Raw genomic sequence first — 23614 nt, 5'->3', positions numbered from 1 at the left:
CGTGTGGAACGGACCATTTTAAAAGGGTCATGTACACAAGCTATTTGTAAAAGGACTAAGCCTATATCAAAAATGTTCTGGTTTTTGTTTTTACAGTTTACTACATTTTCTTTCTCCCACTTCTTTCAGCAGGACTACACATTAATCCTCTTTGGGGCTGGCAGGTCTGGTAATAAAGAACTCTGTACCTCTTTAGTCTGTCTGTACATGGTCCGGGTATGACCAGGTTTGCTCTGAGGGCCTTCAGTGTTTCATAACCAGCCTTACCCACTTAGCAGGACTAAAAATAGTCTAGAGCTATGAATGTTCCTAAAAACTGTTGGTAAAGTTTAGGCTTTCAATCAATGAGGAAATTGAAAGAAATGTTCTTGTATGACCATTTCCACTGGCTTATTTATTAGAAGCTGAACAATGACATCAATGTATAATGTCTTTCCTGTAGGAAGTCTGTAGTACAGCTGGACATGGCGCACACTAAAAAGGCTCTGGTGGTGCCTGCATTTGAGACGCTGCGTTACCGGCTGTCCTTTCCCAAATCCAAGGCTGAGCTTCTGTCCCAGCTGGACATGGGCACTCTCTTCACCTTCAGGTTTCCCTCAGTTTCTCTCCAAAATATGTCAGAATTGTCACAGTAACCTCATGCAGGCAAGAGGTTTCCTGCCAAAATAATCTTTCTTTGATGATGAAATCTTTGGTTTTCTTCAGGTATCATGTGTGGACAAAAGGTCACGCTCCAACTAACTTTGCAAAATGGCGGACAGCCACAACGCCATACAGAGTGCAGTGGGAGGCCGACTTTGAACCTTATGTGATGGTGAGGAGGGACAGTCCAGAATATGACCGCAGGTTTGTGGGATTCGGTTGGAACAAAGTGGCCCACATTATGGAGCTGGATGCACAGGTAAGCCTACAAACATGAACTAAAAAAAATAAGGTTAAGAGTCTACTTTCTCTCTAATCTCTGAATCCCTACAGACAATTTGATTTAGATTCTGAGGGCAAACTTCTGTGGGCTATTTCACCTTTCCTCCTGCCAAAAACTCCACTCTGCCTTTTAAATAAATATACCTACCTATAATATATAATACCTACCTATTTATATTTATATTTGTAAATGTTCATGTTATCTCCATCTTTACTGGGGAGATGGGGAGAAATGCAGCTTCTACTTTCTAATCATTTACATTTAGTGCTTAATTTAAAGCCACCAGGAAATTCTTTTATGCCTTCTTATAAGCCAAGGAATTCAATTCTATTTTATTTGTGTAGTGCCTTTAACAGAGCACTTTTACAGAAATCTGGATGTAGATTTAGATCCCTAATGAGCAAGCGAGAGGTGACAGTGGCAAGGGAAAACTCCCTGAGAACACATGAGGAAGAAACCTTGAGAGAAGACTCAAAAGGAAGCCACACTCATCTGGGAAACACCTGAGAGTGAACTTGCAAATCATTACAGTAAACAGTGATGTAGAGAAAAAGGCAAACACTACTACATGTGTTGAAGGGATACATAATGATGGGTGGGATCATATTAGGAAAGGGAGTCCTGAGATGGAGAGTTTTATGATCACAGCAGGAGTTATCCAAGTAAAATCTTCAAAAAAATGTGATTTGATTATTTGTTTGTTTGTTTATTTGTTTGTTTATTTTAATGGTTAAGGTAATGGCAGGAGGCAGGAGGAAATTAGGCATTTTCAAATTGCATATTCCTGTATATTCATACATCCTGGTACATTTAACAGTAGTATATTAGAGCAGAGGCAGCAATGTGATGTGTTTAATGAGAGTATAGAGTGCTTCCTATGCCATTTTTAATATAAATTCTTGGATACTAAAAACTCATTAGGTGTTTATTATTCTGCATCAATTATTTTTAATGTGAAAATGAACATAATGGTACTACAAAAAATACACAAGTTAATTTTAGTGTATTTAAAAAGTTATTTTCAGGGAGGCTTTATTATTTCTTCTTTTACATTGTGATTCATTCACAATACACTATATCATTTTAAAATGTCACAAAATGTAAATGTCTTTTTAGCACATTTTGTATCGAATGGTAAATACATCGTTTATAAAATTAGAGATTGTGAACTTTCTGAACATGCTAAAAGTATGAATTGGTCTTCCTCTTTCACATTTAAATTACTGGTGTGACCTTTACATTTAGAGCGTTTAGCAGGTGCCCTTATCATGAGTAACTTACAAAATTACTTTGTCTCTATCACTGACATTCTTTACTAATGCATCGGCATTTGTCCTCTCATTGATTAATTGACGCATAACGGAAACACAATTAAGCAGCAGAGCCTCAGTTATATTTTTTGATAAACATACAACTGATTTAAATATTTAGAGAGCAGAGTTTCCTAAAATATTTCTGAATTAATTATTCTATCGTTCTTCCCAACAGGAATATGAGTTTGTGGTTCTGCCCAATGCCTATATGATCCACATGCCTCATGCGCCCAGCTTCGACATCACCAAGTTCCGCTCCAATAAACAATACCGCGCTTGCCTCAAGACTCTCAAAGAAGAGTTTCAGCAGAACATGTCACGCCGCTATGGATTTGCTGCCCTCAAATACATGACGGCAGACAACAACAGCTAGCAAAGTCACCTTTATGTTTTTCACTTTCAGGTGGTTCAATTAGATATCACATAGGAAAGCAGTGCAATGGGTCTGTAATGGACCCAACAACGTGATAATGGACCCTCAGTGTAAGTCAGAGGAGTGTGTTCTTCCATTCTATCATTCAGGAAGATGCCATGGTGACCATTTTTTCACTGCTTTGGAAACAGCAATAGTGCAGTGTGTCAGCTATTGGATGTCACGGCATTCTTCTGGACGAATTCAGTCCACCCAGCTTCCCAGATTGACCTGCTCTATGAACAGGAATTGAGACGTTATTAACCATTGGGAAAGCAGAAAATTTTAATTGAACATGACTGAATATGACCAGAGGAAATGCCACTGCAGAGACTGAGCTGTGGTTTGTTGGACTATAATCTACTGATGCCTAGAAGCTGAATTTAGCATTTTTGTGTGTGCTTTCAGTCATAGGGTGATGTTTAGCTGTACTGGATCTCAGACTAATGACACATTAGCTCTTAGACTAAGCAACATAGAGACACAGAAAGGGATCCCCAGTCATTTTTGAAAGGAAAGTGATCACTGTAGAGATAAGGTTGGTCAAGAATTAATAATATGATGTTTACATCTTTTACAGAATAAACAGTGTTGTTTAAAAAAAAAAAAAAAAGAAAAAAAGCTAAATGTCTTAGATTTTATAGCACCTTTGTGGAATCACTTTTCCTATTAGAGCTCAGTAAGGACCCAGGTGGGCTAAAGGTTGCACCCAATACGTAGTAACTGTTCTGTTTATGGACAACGTCAGGCTATCAGCATTGACAATCCAGACACAGACAAAAGCCCCAAATCATGTATATGTAAATCTGAGTCACTTTTTTCAGCATTTTACTGTATGTTTTCATATTTCTGTGCTCACTATGATATCAATGTTTTGGTGTCATTGTTCTATGTAAGTATTACATTTACATTTCTTGCAGCTAACAGAAATGCACTAACTCCAAGGTTAAAAGCTGACGGTTTGTGTGTGTGTGTGTGTGTGTGTGTGTGTGTGTTTGGGGGGGATGTACAAATAATTGTGCACCATTTGCCAGGGTTAGTTTGCACTTTTTTTCCTCTAACCCTAAGATGAAGGTCTGGGTATCTCATAATGTGATGTGGAAATTCCTTCATTTATGTTGTGTTTGAATGAAAGAAAACTTAATTCACACAACCACAAATCTGATAAATCAAGAATAATAATGGGATTGACCATGAAAATGGACATTTGTATTGATGGACAAATCCTAGTCCCATGTATATGGGCATGGAATTTTGCTGACATCTTCAGCAGCTGTTGAATCCTCTTACTGGTTTACAGATCACTTGTATATATGTACCTTGTAGAAACAGTGAAATGGTTCCACACGGCTGACTTTTTCACTGTTGATCTGCTGCTCAAAGTTTTTGAACGCAACTGTGCTAACGGCAGCAGGAAAGGAAAACAAAAAAAGGAAACAAATTGCATTTTTAATTTCTAATTTCAAAATTACCATTAACATTATTTGTACAGTGTTCGATTTGATACTTCATCGTAGATCTGTTTAATCTCTTTTGTTTTAGGTCAAGATTTCCAGGCTTTTTTGTCTTTTGGTGAAAGCGAAAGCACGTTTTGTTTGTTTGTTTGTTTGTTTGTTTTGACTGTATTCGGCCAGAATTTTTGGTGGCCAAAATGTTGGTGCATCCCTAATAAATATAGTTAACTTCAGTTAACTATATACTTGTTTAATATACTTGCTAAGTCAAATTGCTCTTTGTGTACCTTGACACAGAGAAAGCAAGGATGCCATGTCAATCGAGTTGAGACGACAGCGGCACCCGTCTCTGGGCGGAGACGAATTCTCTTTGGCATATTTTTGAGTGCTACGTAGTACTAGTATACTCTGATGTTAAAATGCAGAGCTCCTACACAAAATGTGTGAAAGTTGGCAGGTCTGAACTACTAGCATGGCTGCTGAAAAGGTAATCAAACATACTGTATGTTTACTTCAGTTTTTAATGCGTGCAGACAGGGTTTGAGTGTGTGTGTGTGTGTGTGTGTGTGTGTGTATGTGTGTGTGTGTGTGTGTGTGTGAGAATGTGTAAGCGTGGCTAAACTGATGTGTCCAAGACTGACAGATTTTCTGCTACCTGAATAAAAAAAAATTGTGGAAAAGAACTTTTCCTTTTGCTCTACATCTGCAGTATCTGCCATTTTCCTTCTGATATTTTGGACTATCTTAAAAATCACAGCACAAGATACTCTAGCACAAGCAAAAAATTGGATAATCACAAAAATTGGTTGTAATTTAGAGACACTGACTACACTCAGCAAACGCATCACCTTCTGTGTGATGTTTATTCCCAGACAAGTGTATTACTAACAGAGGCGAGGTTACAGTCACAGGCAGACTGCCAATATCTAATCGAGCAGCCATGCTGGATTTAACGTTTACATTCACAGCAGTGCAGATGCTGACTAATGAGGGACCACGCAGAGAAATCTAAGTACAGGTGACTACTAGCAATGCAAACACAATTTGTAACTGTTCATCTTGCCTTGACATTATTTATTTAAAACATATGAATAATAAGAGAACATTGGAACTCTCATGGCTTACAGAAATGTCATCATTATATATATATATATAAGACAATAAGCCAGGACTGAACACAGTGGGTTTTTTTGTTTGTTTGTTTGTTTGTTTTTTAAAAAAAAACAAATTTCATATGAACCTACTGATGATGCAACACCTCAAACCATAACAGAATTCACTGTCGAATAAAATGGAAAGCAGCCGCTTTGAAGGCTGAAGGAACTGGCTAGAAATCTTCATCGAAGCTTTCTGAACACCTCAGGAGATGCTCTTCATACTCAGCTGCTTGAGACAGATCCTGAAACATGTTGAGTGAAGGATAAAGATGCAAAAAAATAAAAGTGTCCATCATTAATTAAGGAATAAAATATGACGGGGCATACTGTTACAAGAAAATAATCAACCCCAACGTGGTGTGGTGTGATATGAAGCTGTGGGCAGGTATCAACTCTGAGTGATTATTTTCTTATAACAGCAGGTCCTGCGGAGGTTTATTCCACTTATCCCACAGCAATTTGCCAATGTTTATCATTTTTAATTTATTAATGAATGAAGTCATGTTTTTTATCCATTTATAGTTACATTTAATATTGTGGAACGTCCAAAAAAAAGGTTAGTTCCTGTTGTCACTTAGATTATAGCAGCTATAATCAGTTGTTCCCTCACCAGCCACTCTTTTTCCTCTCTTTTAAAGTTAATAAGACAAAAAAAAACCTCAGCTTGTATTGTTACCAGGGAATAAAAAAAAACTGTTCCAAAGTGCTGGGATTCCTTGTTATGTTAAATATTAAATAAACATCTCCTTGCACAAAACTTTGCCATATCAATAATTATACTTTTTTTATGTAACAAAAATGTATAATTGTCGATATCGCAAAGTTCTGTGTAAGGAGATGTTTATTTAACATTTAATATAACATGCTTTTTTTAAACATACTTTTTTTTTATTATTATTAACCTTATGTAGCATGTTTGCCATACAAGTGCCTGTGAATGAGCTGTTATTATAGAAACGATAACGTATTAGTATGAGTGTGTTAACATAAACTGTGATTTGCCTTGCAGCTGAACTTCTGTTATAGAAAATTTCTCGACACCTCCTGAACAATCACAGCTGAGAATTTAACAGCACTGTGGTGAAATGGGTAAACAATGAACGGTATACACTTTAGTAAATTGACTTGCGAGCCCAAATCCCAGCACTGTCAAGCTGCCACTGTTGGGCCCTTAACCCTCTCTGCTCCAGGGGCTCCACGTCATGGCTTCCTAACACGCTGGGATATACAAAGAAAACTCTATTGTACTTGAATATATTACCGTAAAGGCTGTCTTTTGTAAACTGGGTAAGTTTTCCATACATTCAGTGCTACACTGTGTGAGTGTCTCAGCTCATCCAAATGATTCACAGTTCTTACATTTTAATTAAGTTTGTCAGCCCACTGAGGAAAGCATATGTGTTTCTCCTTGCTGAACATGCCGTGATCAAATATTTCTTATGTTCGCTGAAGCTCTATAAGCTCTCCTTTGCGTCAGTTAAATTAATAGTACTAATATAAGCCTCCTCAAGACTGTTTTTCATGTTTAATATGACTAGCTCTAATGAAACATTACAGAGGCTGTGCTGAGATTCCTTTAATACCTGCTACATATCACGTTGTTACGCCAGATGCCCTTCCTGACGCAACCCTCCCCAATTTTATCCAGGCTTGGACACTTTCTTGTGCAACCCCTTGTGCTGGGGTCGGTACCCGGGCCGTAGCGAGGCCAAGGCCGAGGCCTGACCACTAGTCCTCCAGGGACCCAACTGCTACATATCATACTTCTAAATAAATCAGCAGTTTAACCAAAAAAAAATTTTAAAAATTGCTAAGTGATCTTAGTTTGCTAAGTGATCTTAGTTTGCTAAGTGATCTTAGTTTCTAAGTTGCCTGCTTATGTAGCTAAGAGTTACAATTGTGTATAAGGATTATAGCTGGTAGTTATATTCGTAAATACCTGAGTGACTATGTTTGAGGTTGGAGGAAAATTTTCCATAAAAATAGAACCATCACTGTCAGATGGGTTTGCATCTTAGATGGATGGACTGTTGATTATGTTAACCCCTGTAAATGTAATCAATCAGGGTTAGCGGTGGATGAGTGACATTTTGTTCCCTCTGTACTCGTTAATTCAGTCAGTTCTGCTCTGTTCTGCTCTTTACACTGATGTCTTTTTATTAGTTAATTTAAACAGTTTAAACTTTGTCTGCTATCAACAGTACAGTATGAGTAAGCGCTCCTCTCTGTTTTGATGATGATGTGACGGCAAAAGGACATCGCAGACATTAAGAGTTTCGCAATGGCATGTAACTATCCAAAATCTTTAGGTAGGCTGACTGCATTTACGTGACCCGGTTTAACAGTTAAGATTTGAACCTGAATTTGAATTCATCAACTGGCCACAACATTTCAGCAAACAAACCAATCAGCTCTCTAAAACAAAACATATGTGCACCTCAGCCCTTCCTACCTGCGGAAGCTCCTGATCCTCAGCCATGTGGTTCTTGATGAAGCCCGAGATGTCCTTGTAGATTTGCCTCAGCTTCTCGTAGTCACAGCTCTGCAGTGCTGCAGGTCTGTGGGATTGACAGCAGCAGAGGGATATGATATTCTAACTAGCGTTTGCGATGACATTTGAATGATTGCAGCAATGAGAGAGAAGTAAAAAAAAAAAAGCAATACTCAACTCAAAAAAAGTTAACACACATACACATACACACACATACACTGTTATTGTTATAGCATGATATTACATTTCATGGTGGGGGCTTGATACTTTTTTTAATGTAGTTGTGAAGTATATGTAGCAATTTCATAGTTTAATGAGTTTAATTTTGGCTTGTAAATATTAATGATGAGGCAACTTACACTTGTACACTTGAAATGCAGTACACTTGTTTTTTGTTTAAAACAAATTACAAACCAAATTTCTTATATGTAATTTTAATGTAACAGGAAATGATCACTAGCCCTAGAGAATAAAGTCAGTAAAGGAACAAGATGTTAAATGTTACACTGTACCTCAGTTTTATTTTACATTATGTTATTGAAAAAAGACCAATAAGCAAAAATGGCCTTCTCACTGATACAGTTAAGTTACATTTATACAGTTAAGCCACAGTTAAGCTGATTAATCGATTATTGGTCAAGTCATTCCCATGAATAATCGAATATTAAAATGATTTTTTTTGCACTCCGTGAACATTTCCTTCCTGTGGCAATGGTAACATTTATGAATATCCATATACCTACATGTTCATATCTACCTTTATAATGTGTGAAGGCATGTCTATGTTTATATATGCTAAAGTCTATTTTGTGTTTCAAGTCTAATCCTGTGTGTGTGTGTGTATGTGTGTGTGTGTCCATTGCCTGTTCTACAGGGAACTCCCCCCCCCTGACTGTGATTGATTGCTTCAATCGAGACGCAGCAGACATCCTGGATTAGAGGGCTACGTGAGGAGACTATTCTCCCCCCGCCAATCCACTCATCTACCTGCCTCTGTCATCTCCCCCCCTCTCTCTGTCCTCTCTAGAGATGCTTCTCTGGCAATATTTTCTCTTTTGAAACTAGAGAACACTAAGTGCCTCTGTCAATGAGCATTATCTCTGCTTTTGGTTCTTCCACCTAAACCTAAACACTATATTCGATACCTTGACATTGCTTTCCTAAGCCTGTTTATTCCTGTTAGCTAAACCGATTCTTGGTATCATCACAACAAAGTGATAAACTGCGCTTTATGAGCATCATCTAGTTAAAAGCACATCTGACTGATCTGATTTTTTTTCTTTTTGTATATGTGACTACAATTTTCTAAATAATCCTGTTCCTCCTACGACGCATAGCATACCATACCACATTATCCATGTGCTGCTGATCCACAGCAATATCACGCCTGTAATAAAGTTTGTACCATAATATACCGTACTCTAGTGATGGCTAGGAATCTTTAGGCACTTCTTGCTTCATTTCAATTCAGTGCGTCATGATGCGATTATGAAAAGATGCATTTAGATTTTTTCCCCATAGGCTACATTTTTCCCGTATGAGCACTTGCTGCTTTTAAGACATTGTCTTTTCACTTTCATCCATTATGAAAAAACACTAGGCTTAATGCACTTCCATTAGGGCTGCCAGAACAAATTTCACTGTTCAAATACCATTTTAAATTTTCATAATATTTACATAATCACAGGCAAAGAAAAATTCACATTTCGATGTTTACTCCAATGTTCTACTTTTACTGGCCTCATTTAAGTATGTTGAAACATTTTAATCTTTTGGCTAAGTGTAGTGGGAACACAAAGTGCAGAATAAGCCATTTAGGATTCAGCGTGTGTTCAGTGTGTTCATTATTCCTGAGTGGGGACAATTCAACATTGTGCATTTTATGTGGATCTCAGGTGGCCTAGGATATGTAAAAATCAAACTCAGTATCAGTAAAGAAAAAAAAATTAGTGTGGGTGATTATAAAAATTAATATGAAACATTTATGATTAAAAAAATCCACATTTATTTCACCTTCTCTGGTTTCTGTGATATAAACACATTTTTAGCCCTACTGATCATTTTAGTTTTGTCTGTGACAGATAATGACACTACAAAAAATTATATATTATCAAGTGAATATAGCTTGAATATTTGCAAATCTATCTAATATTTCTTATTATGAAATCGTTTAAAATGAAATATAAGATCAGTCAGCCTGTTTTTAGATGCTTTTACTAATTTCAAGGTATTTTATAATCATATATTTGGTTTGTTGTACCATTACAGGGTAATTGAACTACATTTAACTACTTATTTTTTTAAATAAAAACTCATTTTAAAAGCAATTTGACTGCCATATTTTAGATGCTTTATTGTAAAGCCAAAACCCTTGTTTAGCTAGGAAGGTGTAGTACTTGTGTATGATATGTGCATTACTTGTTTACTGAAGCAGCGTCCATATCTCTCTGTACCACATCATAGGCATCCTGTAGTAGATCCTGCAAATAATAACATGAGCACAAAAGAGGGAAATATCAAATCCTGGAGCTCTGATAAAGCCTGAAGAGACACTCACAGAGCTCTGTAAGTATTGAGTTAGGGTTTTTTTTTTCATCTCATTCCCTTCAGTCTGTGAATTCCATTGACAGTTTCAGTACTGAGGAGCTGCTGGTGAAAAGAGAAATCTCAAATGCATCTGTTTAGGACTATTTAAGGATTATTTAGGCTATCATAAATCAAAAATGTCTTGTGTTTTCAGAAGTGGACAATTTTCTCCTGTGACATTATCAGAGTGTAAATTCTGCGGCCCGGTGTGTGGGAATAGAGTGATACTCCAACGCAGAAATCTTTCTGAGAAAGAGCGATGAAGTGATGGCCGCAGTCACAAGCTCATGTGGCAAAACTAGCTGGAAATCACACATGCTTTCGACTTCCTGTTGTGCTCTTGTGTCTGATGTCCTCTAGACAGTGATAAACAACTTTCATATTGGATGGGGCCTTGGAGGAAGGATCCTGTTTATGTAGCTAGCAGACCCTGCTATTGACACATTAACAAAATTAATGGTGCTAAAGGAAGTCTGGGCTCAGGGGTTTGAAAGGACAGAGAAAGAACTGTTGGCTGAGAAACAGAGGGCCATCAATAGCCATTTGTAACTAAGGAATGAACTTGGAAATGTAAAGGCAGTGCAAATGGCTTTCAAAAACAAACCCAAATTTGCAGCATCACTGCTTACCTCCTCAACAAGATAAGCTGCAGAAGGATTTAAGCTGGTGAGAGGTGAGGCGATGATCTCAGTCTGGCCTTCCCATGAGACAGAGCTCTGGTCTAGAGCGTGTTGCTGTGCTTCTGCCCTTCGTTCTGGAGGTAGAGAGCTCCACAGACCTGAGATGGCCTCGGACACTACAGAAAGACCTGTCTGATCTGGAGCGAGCACTCCACTGCGCAAAAGGAGCTCGAGAGTCTCACTGTAGAAAAAGAGATATCTGCACAAAGAGTGTTTCTCTCAGCCAAACTGTGTGTAACTCTTTTATTTTGCTTTATATTTCCCCTTCAAGAAAGAGACTCATTTTATAAATATGTGTAGCGGTCTGTGAAAACCATGGAATGTTATTGCATCTGAAAAAAAATACAAAAAAAAAAAAAACAGGTTTTGGTGAAAATGTCCCACTTTGCTGGATAGCTATGACATAGCGAACTGGACATAATAAGCCTAATCAATTCAGTTTGTAATCTGATACCAGTTTTCAAATTGTGTGCAATGCACGTGCAGTGTCATATCGTCATCAAAACAGAGAAAAGCACTCTGCATAGATGACCGTTTCAAAACAACCTAATAAAAAGATATGAAATTTAGCCAACAGAACAAACTGGACTGAATTAATCAGTTATTTCCCCACCGATGTAGGAGCAGACAGTGATGAGGCTCATGTTTAAATGCCGCAAGTGAAATTTACATAAGACAGAGACTGATGTGGATGATGCTTATAATCAAAATGAGAAGTCATCTCCCACTGTAACCATATAATTACTTAAAATTAGACAGAAATGTTTTTTTTTTTACAAATGTAGCTTAAGTTATAAACCCAGGATCATATTAAATTAGGTTACGATCAATCCAACTGTTATAATATAGAGATGACAACAGAGTTATTAAAGACTCTTAAAACAGTTCATGGGTTAAATATAATGTTTTCTAACAAGCTATAAATGTTTAGCCTTTTTATATATAATAAGGGATATTATTATTAAACAGAAAATGACTGCTGGATGGGCGGGACTTCTGAAAAGCCTGTCGGTCAGTCTTCTAAAAAATAATGGCTGCTGTAAAGATAGAATTTTTAGGTTGTTATAGTTGTTAATTTATGTTCTTGCATATTACATTAATTGTATTTTAATCTTGCATATTAAATTAAATGCAATCAATAAATTGCTTAGATTAAAGCAATAAAAAGCAGTTGCATTTAGACAATCGGTGTATTGGTGTCTTTTTTGGAAGTGGACTGCAATCTTTAAAGTCGAGTCAAATTTCTTTGTAAAGCACACACAAATGTTGAACAAAGTGCTGTACAAAGGCTCAAATATAATCACAATTTTTTTTTATGCAAATTTCCCCTTTTCATATTCATGTACTTGTCAGAACTATTTATAGTAGAATGTCCAAATCTGCCAAAGGGTTTTCCCAGGCTGCCACACAAAAGTGAAGAATACAGGCTTACTCACTTTAAATTAGTTTAAATATCCTGCCTCTTCTCCCCAGATGTTTACACAAAAGCACCAAGTCAAATTTTACCAAAGTTAAGGATTTTATACAAGCAGTAGAAGAATAAGTGTGACACCTGTGCCCTTAAATAAATCCCAAAACACACAAGTCCAACAGTGTCTCCAGATGTACAGGTGTACTTTGTTAAAGAGATTTTCATAATTTTCATAATTCTATCATTTGGAATCTCCAGGTAAAATAAATAAATTTAACTGACTCTGCTGAGTGACAGGATCTAGTGACTCTCACTTCGCACTGATCTTTTATATATATATATATATATATATATATATATATATATATTTTTTTTTTTTATTTCTATCTTTACACAGAGTGACATTGTTGGAGGCTAACTAAAAACAAATTTCATTCAAAGCCTTTAAGTCAATGTAAATTTGTTCAGTAGCCTCACGGTACGTCGCAATACATTCAAATGTCCACATGTGGCATTAGAGTGGTTCCAAAACTACAATAAGACACAATGGCTGAAAAAATAACAATATGTGACAAAATAAAGGAAAAACTGGTAGCTCTGTTATGCTGTAGGATTTTTTTGGCATGGTTTTGGTTCACTTATCCCTTTAGAGGGACGTGTCACTGTAAATCAGTACAAAATTATTATAACTGATCATCTTTATCCTGCGATGTAACACTTCTATCCTGATGAGAATGCTCTTTTCCAGGATGACAGTGTCCCAATTCACGGGTCACAAGGGCTCACTGAACGGCTTGATGAGAGTTAAAATGACATAAATCAAATGCTATGGCATACGATCTCAACCCAACTGAACGCCTACGGCAGATTTTGGAGACAGCGCTCTCCACCGCCATCAGAACACCAACTGATGGAATATCTTTTGGATGAATGGTGATCATCCGTCCAATACAATCATGGAGACAAGTAGGATCTGTGCACTGAAGCTATTCTGGTGACCCATAGTGGCCCAACACCTTACTATCTGTCTCTAACTCTATATCTAACTCTATATCTATCTATCTATCTATCTATCTACTTACTTACTTATTAGGCCCACATAATCAATATGCCTAATATATTTTGTATATATACTGTATACAGTTCTGTACAAAAGTCTTAGGCACATGCAAAGAAATGCTGTAGAGCAAAGATGCCTTCAAAATTAATGAAATTAAATGTTTCTACATTTAAAAAAATACTATAAAGAGCAGTAAACAGTAATAAATGAAACAAAGTCAATATTTGGTGTGACGATCCTTCACTTTAAAAAAAAAAAATAGTCGTCTCAGGTGCAGTGTGTGCAGCTTTATAAGGAAATGAGCTGTAAGTGTTACTGAGCATCTTGCAGAAGCAGCCACAGTTCTTCTGGAGACTTTTACTGTCAACTTGTTTCTTATTTCTGCAGCGAAACCCAGCAGCCTTCATTATGTTTTTTTGTCTGAAAAGTGTCTCTTATGTAATACGCTGCTTTCTTTACTGACATACAAACACTTTCTGTAATATTTAATTTTGTGCTGGAAAACTAATGTTTGGAATCTAAATGTTTTTGTACTGAATCAATAATGTAGAAGTCATAAAATAAAACTCTATAACAAAGTTTGTACTAAAAAAATAGGGTGCCTAAGACTTTCACACAGTACTGTATGTTCATAATTTTTTTCCCTTCCATCTTTCTTCTTCTCCTTCCCCCTCATCTTCTTATGTATACATGTTGTATTGCGCAGCTGTAGAGTACCTGGGCCTCACAACAAGCATTTCAATTTCAGGACAATTATCCCTGATATTTTGTGCACACGACAAATAAACTTGAAACTCTATCTATCTATCCATCCATCCATCCATCCATCTCACCCCTCGAACTCCTGGATGTTGGGGACAGATGACCCAGATGACTGGGACTGAGGCAGCTCATCTGTTTCTTCATCAGTTGAGTCGACCTCACTGCTCTCATGGCCTTCATCTACATCAGGTACACGAGCTCTACAGTTCTGACTTCTGATGTGCGAACTGCTTAAGGGGAGAAAATGTTAACAGTGTATTCAAGAACAATAAATAACCACTGCAAAAATGGATATGATGAAACTTTATGCAGCAAACGAATCAAACTCAAAGGACAACATCTCAGTCGAATGCATGATGAGTATTACAAAATGTCCTCTTGTCTGTAAAGTCTAATACGTGAGAGTAGATTTAGGACGGCACAATGCCATTGTTACTGTGAGTGTTTGCTGCCATCTTGTGGTACTTAATACAAACTATGGGCATTCTTACAAGTGTTTGGAATAGAGCCTCCTATACTGTTCTCGCACGTCTTCCAAACTCTTCGGTCCTCCATCATCTTCAAGATAAACTTCTAGAAAAGTTAGAAATTTAGTCATGATACATAACATGTAAGATCTAAATATATACATGAAAAGCATCCAAAAATTTCACTTTCCCTTTTGGTTACTGAGGTTTAGCATAGAATTAAACAGCTGCATTAATAATTATGTCAAAAAAATAGGTCCTCATAAGGATAGTAAGACAAATGTGTGTGTGTATGTGTGTGTGTGTGTGTGTGTGTGTGTGTGTGTGTTACCTTTCAGTGCAAGGAGTTTGCTGAGGTAAGCCTCCTTCTCCAAAAGAAATCCCATGGCATGATCTAGGATCTTCCACTGCAAAAACCATCATCATCATCATCATCTCCAAACGTTTATTATCAATCAAACTTGAGAATGAAATTTGTAAACTATTATCTTCTTTTGTGCCAGAACTAGTGAGTTTTCTTAAGTGTATGACGAACTACATGTACGTAGTCTCTGTTAACCAGCGTTCACTGTTTTCCTCACCTTGGCAGGACTTCTTTGATTAGAAGAAGCCTCACAGTTATGACTGGACTGACTGGATGGACACACCATGTTCTTCAGTGCCTCGAAAAGACCCGCAAGTGTGGCTCGATGTCGGGTCTGCATCGCTCTTCTTCTCACCTTCTGCTGCTCACCGTCATCCCTCTGCTTCTGCTGACCGGCACAGGACATACCTGCTCTCTGTCTGTCCTGTATAAACACAGCAGGAGAGTTTAAAGCTCTGCTTTACGTCAATGTTTTAGGGATTGTGTGTGTTACATGTTGATATTTACAATTAATTGCAAATAATCACAGGTAAATGTGATGATTTGGCGTGTGTGTGTGTGTGTGTGTGTGTAAAAATCACAGATTTGTTTTACTCATATTTACTCCTGAAACATTTTTTCAGTGTATGGCTGAAGTTGTTAAAAAATATAATAAAAATAATATTTGATATGACAAAAAATATCATACCATGATACTTGAAGGAATTTCTACAATACATAATATGTATCAAACTGCCAGCAATACAGTAGTGTTGTATTATTAAAAAAAAAAAAATATATATATATATATATATATATATATATATATAAGAGTCACTACAAGATTTTAACATCAGATCAGCAGTTTGCAAATGCTATTTTAAAAAGAAACTGTTTATATATAAACATATACACATCCATTTTCTGTACTGTTTATCCTACACAGGGTCGTGGGGAGCCTGGAGTCTATCCCAGGGGTCTCGGGGCACAAGGCAAGGGACACACTGGACAGGGTGCCAACCCATCACAGGGCACAATCACACACTCATTCACTCACTCCAGACAATTTAGAGATGCCAATCAGCCTACAGCGCATGTCTTTAGACTGGGGGAGGAAACCGGAGAACCCGAAAGAAACCCCCGAAATACAGGGAGAACATGCAAATGCTGCACACACAGGAATCAAACCTCCAACCCCAAGGTGCGAGAGGAACGTGCTAACCACTAAGCCACAGTGCCCCCCATATGAGAAAACTGTATTGTGTCAGAATTGATCAGAATCTTGATGTTATATCGTCATATTTCCCAGCCTAACTTTATGTTAGGGAGATGTACTGTAATGGCTTGGGGCTGCGATTGCTGTAGTGGCCACGAGCACCTTCGTACTCAGGACTCCATCAGGGGACAGTGGATAGATTTTAACCAACCAGACTTCTTGCGAAAACTGTGATGAATTTACTGGTGGCACAATTGCACTATTTGTCCATATAGTACACAATATTAGAAGGGATTTATTTATTGCACTATCCGTTGCACCCAGATGAGGATGGGTTCCCTTTTGAGCCTGGTTCCTCTCAAGGTTTCTTCCTCATATCATCTCAGGGAGTTTTTCCTCGCCACCGTCGCCTCTGGCTTGCTCATTAGGGATAAATTCACATATTTACAATATATTTTTTGTGAATCCATTTATTTCTGTAAAGCTGCTTTGTGACAATGTCCATTGTTAAAAGCGCTATACAAATAAAACTGAATTGAATTGAATTGTTGCATTTTATCCTTACCTTGCACCAAGTGTTCCTGGGATAGACTCCGGATCCACCAAGATCACTGATAGATTACTGAAAATGAATGAATGAATGAATATTGCACATTACAAGATATTTTTAAACAATTTTTAAATTAGCAAGGAGCTACAAATGTAAGGATTCCTGCATTAATATTATTGTTTCATGAAGAATCTTCTTTTCTGTTCAGAAACCCCTCTCACCCTGCTTCTTACCCCAATCTGAGATTCAAACACACGTCTCACTACTCACACTAATGTTTATAAGAGTTTTCCCTGTATATATTTTAATTAAATTGCACTGTAGTGGCATTGTCTTCATGTACAAAAGAATCGCGAGTGAGTCGACTCTTAACGGCCAGCTAAAATAAGCCGTTAAAAAGAACCGACTCTTTCGCGAACGAATCACTAGTTCAAATATCCGTTAAAAAAAAAATTTAAACACACATTTTTGAAGTGGTCAAATCTGTAAAACATATCAAATACTTTTCAAACTTAAGCCATTATATTATTCAGCGATAGTCTTATCGAAACGTCTTACATCTAGAGTTCAAAATATCTTCTTTTTTTTTTTTTAGCATTAAACTTAACACAAAACGTTTTGTCAGAAAGTAGCTTGTCGTTAGCTTCGTGTTAGCGCTAGCCAAGTCAACAGTCATGAGTCAGAACAGACGAAACAGTAATAAAATTATACTGACAAGAAGTTAATTCGTTATTTAAAACCACTATATAGCACATTTGTGTATTACATTTTTATGTTCTTTTTTCATTATTTAAATGAACTAGCTAACCCTGTGAAATAGCTAGTTAGCTGACTAGCTAGCGAGCCGCCTATCTATCTCTCTATCATGCTAATTAGCTAACACTCAACTATCTGGCTTAAGTGTCCTGAGTACAGATAGTTAACTTACCTTTTTGTGGCTGTTTGTACACCTCAGTTTCGACTTAGTTGCTAATTTTGACCAAATAGCATAATCCCATCAGTACAAACTTCTTATATAAAAATATAAAATATAAAATATATATAGTGTTGTCCAAAGTCAGGACAGATCAATATGAAGTCTGTGTTTCAAACTTGTATTTTATTTATTTATTTATTCATTCATTCATTTTGGTTTTCTCAGTTTTTGATTTTACTGACAAATTTGAAATACTTCTAAGTTTAGGAAACGGGTTATTTATTTATTTATTTATTTATTTTTATCAGCATCCTCCACAGCCTTTCCACCACCTGAGGTAAAAGTCAGTCGCTGCAGTGTTGCTGACTCTTTTCAGGGGAAAGTAGATCAGATATGCTCGAAAAATTGCTCGCCAAGTGACATCATAGACTAATTTGCATATTCATTTATTGTTGTTGTTTCAGCTGCTCCTGTTAGGGGTCACCCCAGCAGATCACTGGTCTGAATATTTGATTTGGCACAGTTTTTTTTTTTTTTTTAAAGACCAGATGCCCTTCCTGAAGCAACCCTCCCCAGTTTTATCGGGGCTTGGCACCGGCACTGGGAGTGTACTGTTTTTGGTTCCCTGGCTTGAGGGTGTTATGACCTGACTGCTAGTCCTCCAGCGACCCTCTAATTTGCATGTTCATTTACTGGTCATAATTATTTGCACATCAAAACGTGTCACATGAAGTAGGAAAATTTTATAAAGAGTTAAGGTGCGTCCCATATCACATACTTTACGCACTATTCTATGCAATTTTGTAGTATAAATATTGTGAGTAGTGTGATCGCACTGAAAATTCCAACAAGAAGAAGTGCATTTGAAGTTCCTGGATGATGCACCTATTCAACAGAGAAAAAAGGAAAAAAAAACACTTCTTGCACTCAATGGTCGCAGCTTTGCTTACATGGCGGAAAAGGGGAGAGGCTACCAGGCGCTAACTCTGGATGAGAAGAAATTTCCAAGATGGCCGACGATAGTCCATTGAACAAGACATCTTACAAATGTGAAAATTCCAACAAGAAGAAGTGCTCCTTAATTGTTTACATTGCTAGCAGCCATAATCACAACCACAATTTACTATGTTGATTTTGGATCGTGCGATCCTGCAAAATTCGCCAGCGGAGACATTACGCCTCCGTCTGATGGTGAGTGAGGTCATGTTGGGCATAACAGGTAACACTGACATAAACAGTAAAATTAAGAAATTAATTTTCGTTGACTCTCGGTATTCTGCTAAAGCTAGCAGCATCACATTACGTGGGTTTGACGTCATTTGCCATCGACTGGGAAACGGTTTATACTTCTGGTTAGTAAAAGACCATTAGTGTTTCATTTGAGATGATGCTACCCTTCTAAAATTCATACCCTAGACGGTGGAGTACATAGTGCATAGTGTATAGTACGTCATATACTATGAGACGTACTACTTTAGAGTAGAGTAGAATAGAATAGAATAGATTATAACATTTAGTATAGAAAAAGAAGAAGGAAGTCTTTGGTCATGGCACCACAAAATAACTATTCACATATTTACATATATATCATTACATATCTATTAAAAACACAGACCAAAAGAAGCAGTGATGATAGAGAGCAGTGTGTGATTCGATTAACTCACTTTTACACCGTGTAAATATAGCCAAGTAGAAAAGAAGAACAAAGAAGTGCACAGGTGAGACACACAAAGGTGATCAGTGATGGTGAGTGATTAGTCATTGGGAACATAGGCTCATGTAAGCGCAACGCACTCAGGCTTTACACACTGTTTATTACACCAAACCTGCTCTCTCCACTTGTATAACCAGCAGGTGTGATGTGCTCTGGAGAGCTGTATCGAGTGCAAGACAGTCGCAATGTCTGCTCAGAAAATCACTAGATTTGTCTCTAGGCTTTTTTTTTTTTTGAAACAAGGCATTGCGATTTCACTGTAGCTCTGTAGATCTGATTTTTTTTTTAAATCTGCATTATCCAACAGCCATCACAGCAACAACCTTGAAAGCCCTGTCCCCAATGTGGTATAGCAGAAAGATCCTCCTGAGAAGCTAGCTAAGTAAAAAAATAAAATGTGACAGGGCATGCTGTTATAAGAGATTATTCAGTGACGGTGGTGTAATGCAGCCTGAAATTCATTATTTTTCAATAATAGCAAGCTCCAAAATGTTTTACCACAGCAATATGACAGTGATTACATTTCAGTTAATTGTTACATTTATTGCTGAGAAATGTTAAAAAGCCTAATAATCTTTTTTTTTTTTTTTTTTTACCTTTTTTTTGCCTCTTTTTTTAAAAAGCTACATAGCCAAGGTATAATTTAATAAAATATAACATTTCTCAGCATGGCGTTTTATTCCATCTCCCTTTATTTTCTGATATTGCAGTGCTTTATGGGGGTGTTCTGTCTTACATATTTAATTCTAAACATAATGTTTCTAACATAATGGATTTCTAAGCATTGTGCTAATGCATCTCTTGAAAATGCAAACCTTTTTTTAAGCTAAAAGGCCTTCTCTACCTAACAGCCCTGGGTAGACAGTGCCATTGTTCCCCCACTGTGATGTGGGTCATTAGAATATGAAAGCCATTATGAGTGAGTAGTTTGAATTACAGCTTTTCCTTAATAAGACCCAGTGGCCTAATGGATAAGGCATCAGCCTCCGGAGCTGGGGATTGTGGGTTCGAGTCCCACCTGGGTTGCATGCTCTGTTGGGAATTACTTGGTGGTCTGGAAAAGTTGCCAGTTTCTTTAATGTAATGTGGAATGCCAGAGAGTCATCACTGGGGCCCTTAAGCAAGTCCATTTACCCTGAGCAATCCATGATTTAGTTATGATAGACCCAGCAAATATTGCTCAGTAGCATTAATTTACAGCAATGAAAAAAATGTACAATAGCAAACAGTTATAGATTTCTTTAACACACTCTTAGACAGTGCAGTGAAGCTATCAGTCGTTAAATGGTTATCCACCAGGAGGCAGCGACACTCTAAAAACAGGGTTGTGTTCAGGCACAGGACAACTATTGGGCAGAACACACACTGGGTTAATCCAATACAAGGAGGATTTGTTTATTTTATCCAATATGTGGGTGTGACTATTTCACAACAAATTCTATTCATATTTGCCTGATTGATTGATCAATTTATTTATGTAATAAGGAAGCTGGTGGCTGGCCAGACCAAAATGGATGTTTCACCATGGTTATCAAATCAAAGGATCACGTGTAAATATTTCTTAATTATGGAAATCACTATTTTATTTTTCTTCTCATCCTAATCTTGCTTTAGTTGTCTGAATCATATGTACTTTAATGCTTCTTCATGGCAAGTTAAATTAGTAAAGAATGCAATTTAGGACTCTAACTATTTGGATATCTTTTTCCCTGATGTTGCCTTTAACCTTGCTTGTTCTCTTCTTCGTGTCTTGCTCTCAACAAACCCATCCTCTGTGAAGGGTTTTGGGTAAGAGACCACTGCAGAGTCTGCTTTGTCAAAGGGCTCAGTAAATGTGCATGCCTATGAGCATCCTTTCGAAGCCTAAAATAAGAAATAATAGTGCACTGAAAAATAATGATAAACCTGTTACCTCCTGGTAGCTGGTCATAATCAACTATTATCATTGAAGAAACTAATGCAAACATTCTATGCTAGAAAAAGATATTATGTAAAGTAATTAATAAGAAAATGTGCATGTAAACTTTACTAGCGTCTAAAACAAAAAAACTCCTGAAACTACCGCAGGGTCCTCATACATTATATGGCCAAAGATTTGTGGATACCTGACCTTCACACATATATGTGGGCCTTCCCAAAACTGTTAATAAGCTTGGAAGTACACAGTTATATAGGATGTCATTATATGCTGTAGCATTACCTTCACTGGAACTAAGAGACCCAAACCTGTTCCAGCATGACAACGCCCCTGTGCACAAAGCGAGCTCCATGCAGACATGGTGTGTGAAGGTTGGAGTGGAAGAACTCGAGTGTCCTGCACAGAGCCCTGACCTCAACCCCACTGAACACCTTTGGGATGAACTGGAACACCGACTGCAGCCCAGACCTCCTCACCAACATCAGTGTCTGATCTCACTAATGCTCTTGTGGCTAAATGAACACAAATCCCCACAGCCACGCTCCAACATCTAGTGGAAAGCCTTCCCAGAAGAGTGGAGCTTATTAAGCAAAGCAAAGGGGACTAAATTTGAAATCGGACGGTCAAAAAAGCACATATGGTCAGGTTCATTCAGACCCCTTAATTTTATGTTGCAGGGTTATGCTAAAATACTTTAACTTTTTTTTCATATCAATCTACGCTCTATACCCCATAATTGTGATAACTTTGTAGATTTATTAAAAAGAAAAAAACTGTAATATCACATCGACATAAGTATTCAGACCCTTTGCTATGATACTTGAAATTTAGCTCAGGTGCATCCCATTTCTCTGGATCATCTTTGAGATGTTTCTACACTTTGATGGGAGTCCATCTGTGGCAAATTCAATTGATTGGACATGATTTGGAAAGGCATAGACCTGTGTATATAAGGTCTAACAGCTGAAAATGAATATCAGAGCAAAAACCAACCCATGAGGTCAAAGGAACTGGCTGCAGAGCTCCGAGAGAGGATTGTGTCGAGGCACAGATCTGGGGAAGGCTACAAAAAAAAACTTCTGCTGCACTGAAGGTTCCCAAGAGCACAGTGGCCTCCAGAATCCTTAAATGGAAGACGTTTGGAGCAACCAGGACTCTTCCTAGAGCTGGCCGCCCAGCCAAACTGAGCAATCGGGGGAGAAGGGCTTTGATAAGAGAGGTGACTGTAAACCAGATGGTCACTCTGGTTGAGCTCCAAAGATCATGTGTGGAGATGGGAGAAAGTTGCAGAAGGTCAACCATCACTGCAACACTCCACCGATCTGGGCTTTATGGCAGAGTGATGCCAGACAGAAGCCTCTCCTCAGTGCAAGACACATGAAAGCCCACTTGGAATTTGCAAAAAAAGCAAACTGTTTGGCCTCAATTCCAAGCGTCATGTCTGGAGGAAACCAGGCACTGCTCATCACCTGCGCAATACCATCCCAATGGTGAAGCAAGGTGGTGGTAGCATCATGCTGTAGGGGTGTTATTCAGTGGCAGGGACTGGGGCACTGGTCAAGGTAGACGGAAAGCAGAACACAGCAAAATACAGAGATATTCTTAATGTCAACCTATTCCAGAGAGCTCAGGACCTCAGACTCGGCCAAAGGTTCACCTCCCAACAGGACAATGACCCTAAGCACACAGCCATGACAATGCAAGAGTGGCTTAGGGACAACTCTGTGAATGTCCTTGAGTGGCCCAGACAAACATCCCTGGAGAGACCTGAAAATGGCTGACCATCAACAGTCCTCATCCAACCTGACAGAGCTTGAGAGGATCTGCAGAGAAAAATGGCAGAAAATGCCCAAATCCTGGTGTGCACAGCTTGTTGCATCATATCCAGAAAGACTTGAGGCTGTAATCGCTGCCAAAGGTGCTTCAACTAAGTACTGAGTTAGGGGTCTGAATACTTATGTCAGTGTGATATTTCAGTTTTTTCTTTTTAATAGATTTGCAAAGTTAACACAAATCTGGTTTTTGCTTTGGCATTATGGGGTATGGAATGTAGATTGAAGCGAAAATTTTTTAAAAGCATTTTAGCAAAGGCAACAACAAATTGTGAAAAAAATGAGGGGTCTGAATACTTTCTGAAGGCACTACAGCGGGCAGTGAAAACTGCCCAACACATCATTGGAACGCAATTGCCCAACATTTCAGACATTTATCAAAAGCATTGCTTGCAGAGAGCGAGAGA

At 37.8% G+C, this 23614-nt stretch overlaps 2 protein-coding genes and 1 non-coding gene across 3 annotated transcripts in view; 2 read left to right on the top strand and 1 right to left on the bottom strand.

The window, feature by feature from the left end:
• Positions 1–4787, top strand: part of LOC113532299 (xylosyl- and glucuronyltransferase LARGE1) — a 73938-nt gene extending 69151 nt beyond the window's left edge. Inside the window, exons 13-15 of the mRNA XM_026923621.3 lie at positions 443–589; positions 706–901; positions 2414–4787. Coding sequence (XP_026779422.1) covers positions 443–589; positions 706–901; positions 2414–2611 — 541 coding nt within the window. The 3' untranslated portion in view covers positions 2612–4787. The remainder of the gene's footprint in view (positions 1–442; positions 590–705; positions 902–2413) is intronic.
• Positions 4788–5147: 360 nt separating this feature from the next.
• Positions 5148–16896, bottom strand: LOC113532287 (stimulated by retinoic acid gene 8 protein). The gene is made up of 9 exons (XM_026923596.3): positions 16843–16896; positions 15300–15506; positions 15050–15125; positions 14743–14824; positions 14323–14478; positions 10968–11217; positions 10171–10232; positions 7714–7819; positions 5148–5503 (listed from the first exon to the last, which is right to left on the bottom strand). Exons 2-9 carry the CDS (start codon positions 15486–15488, stop codon positions 5432–5434), a joined length of 993 nt encoding a protein of 330 aa, XP_026779397.3. The 5' UTR covers positions 15489–15506; positions 16843–16896; the 3' UTR covers positions 5148–5431.
• Positions 16897–20410: 3514 nt separating this feature from the next.
• trnar-ccg (transfer RNA arginine (anticodon CCG)) lies at positions 20411–20483 on the top strand. The gene has a single exon. It is a non-coding gene; the product is annotated as a tRNA-Arg (tRNA).
• The last annotated feature ends 3131 nt before the right edge of the window (positions 20484–23614 follow it).

This window comes from Pangasianodon hypophthalmus, chromosome 18, assembly GCF_027358585.1.
Source record: "Pangasianodon hypophthalmus isolate fPanHyp1 chromosome 18, fPanHyp1.pri, whole genome shotgun sequence".
Taxonomy (NCBI): Eukaryota; Metazoa; Chordata; class Actinopteri; order Siluriformes; family Pangasiidae; genus Pangasianodon; species Pangasianodon hypophthalmus.
This window is presented reverse-complemented; position numbering and strand designations above follow the sequence as displayed.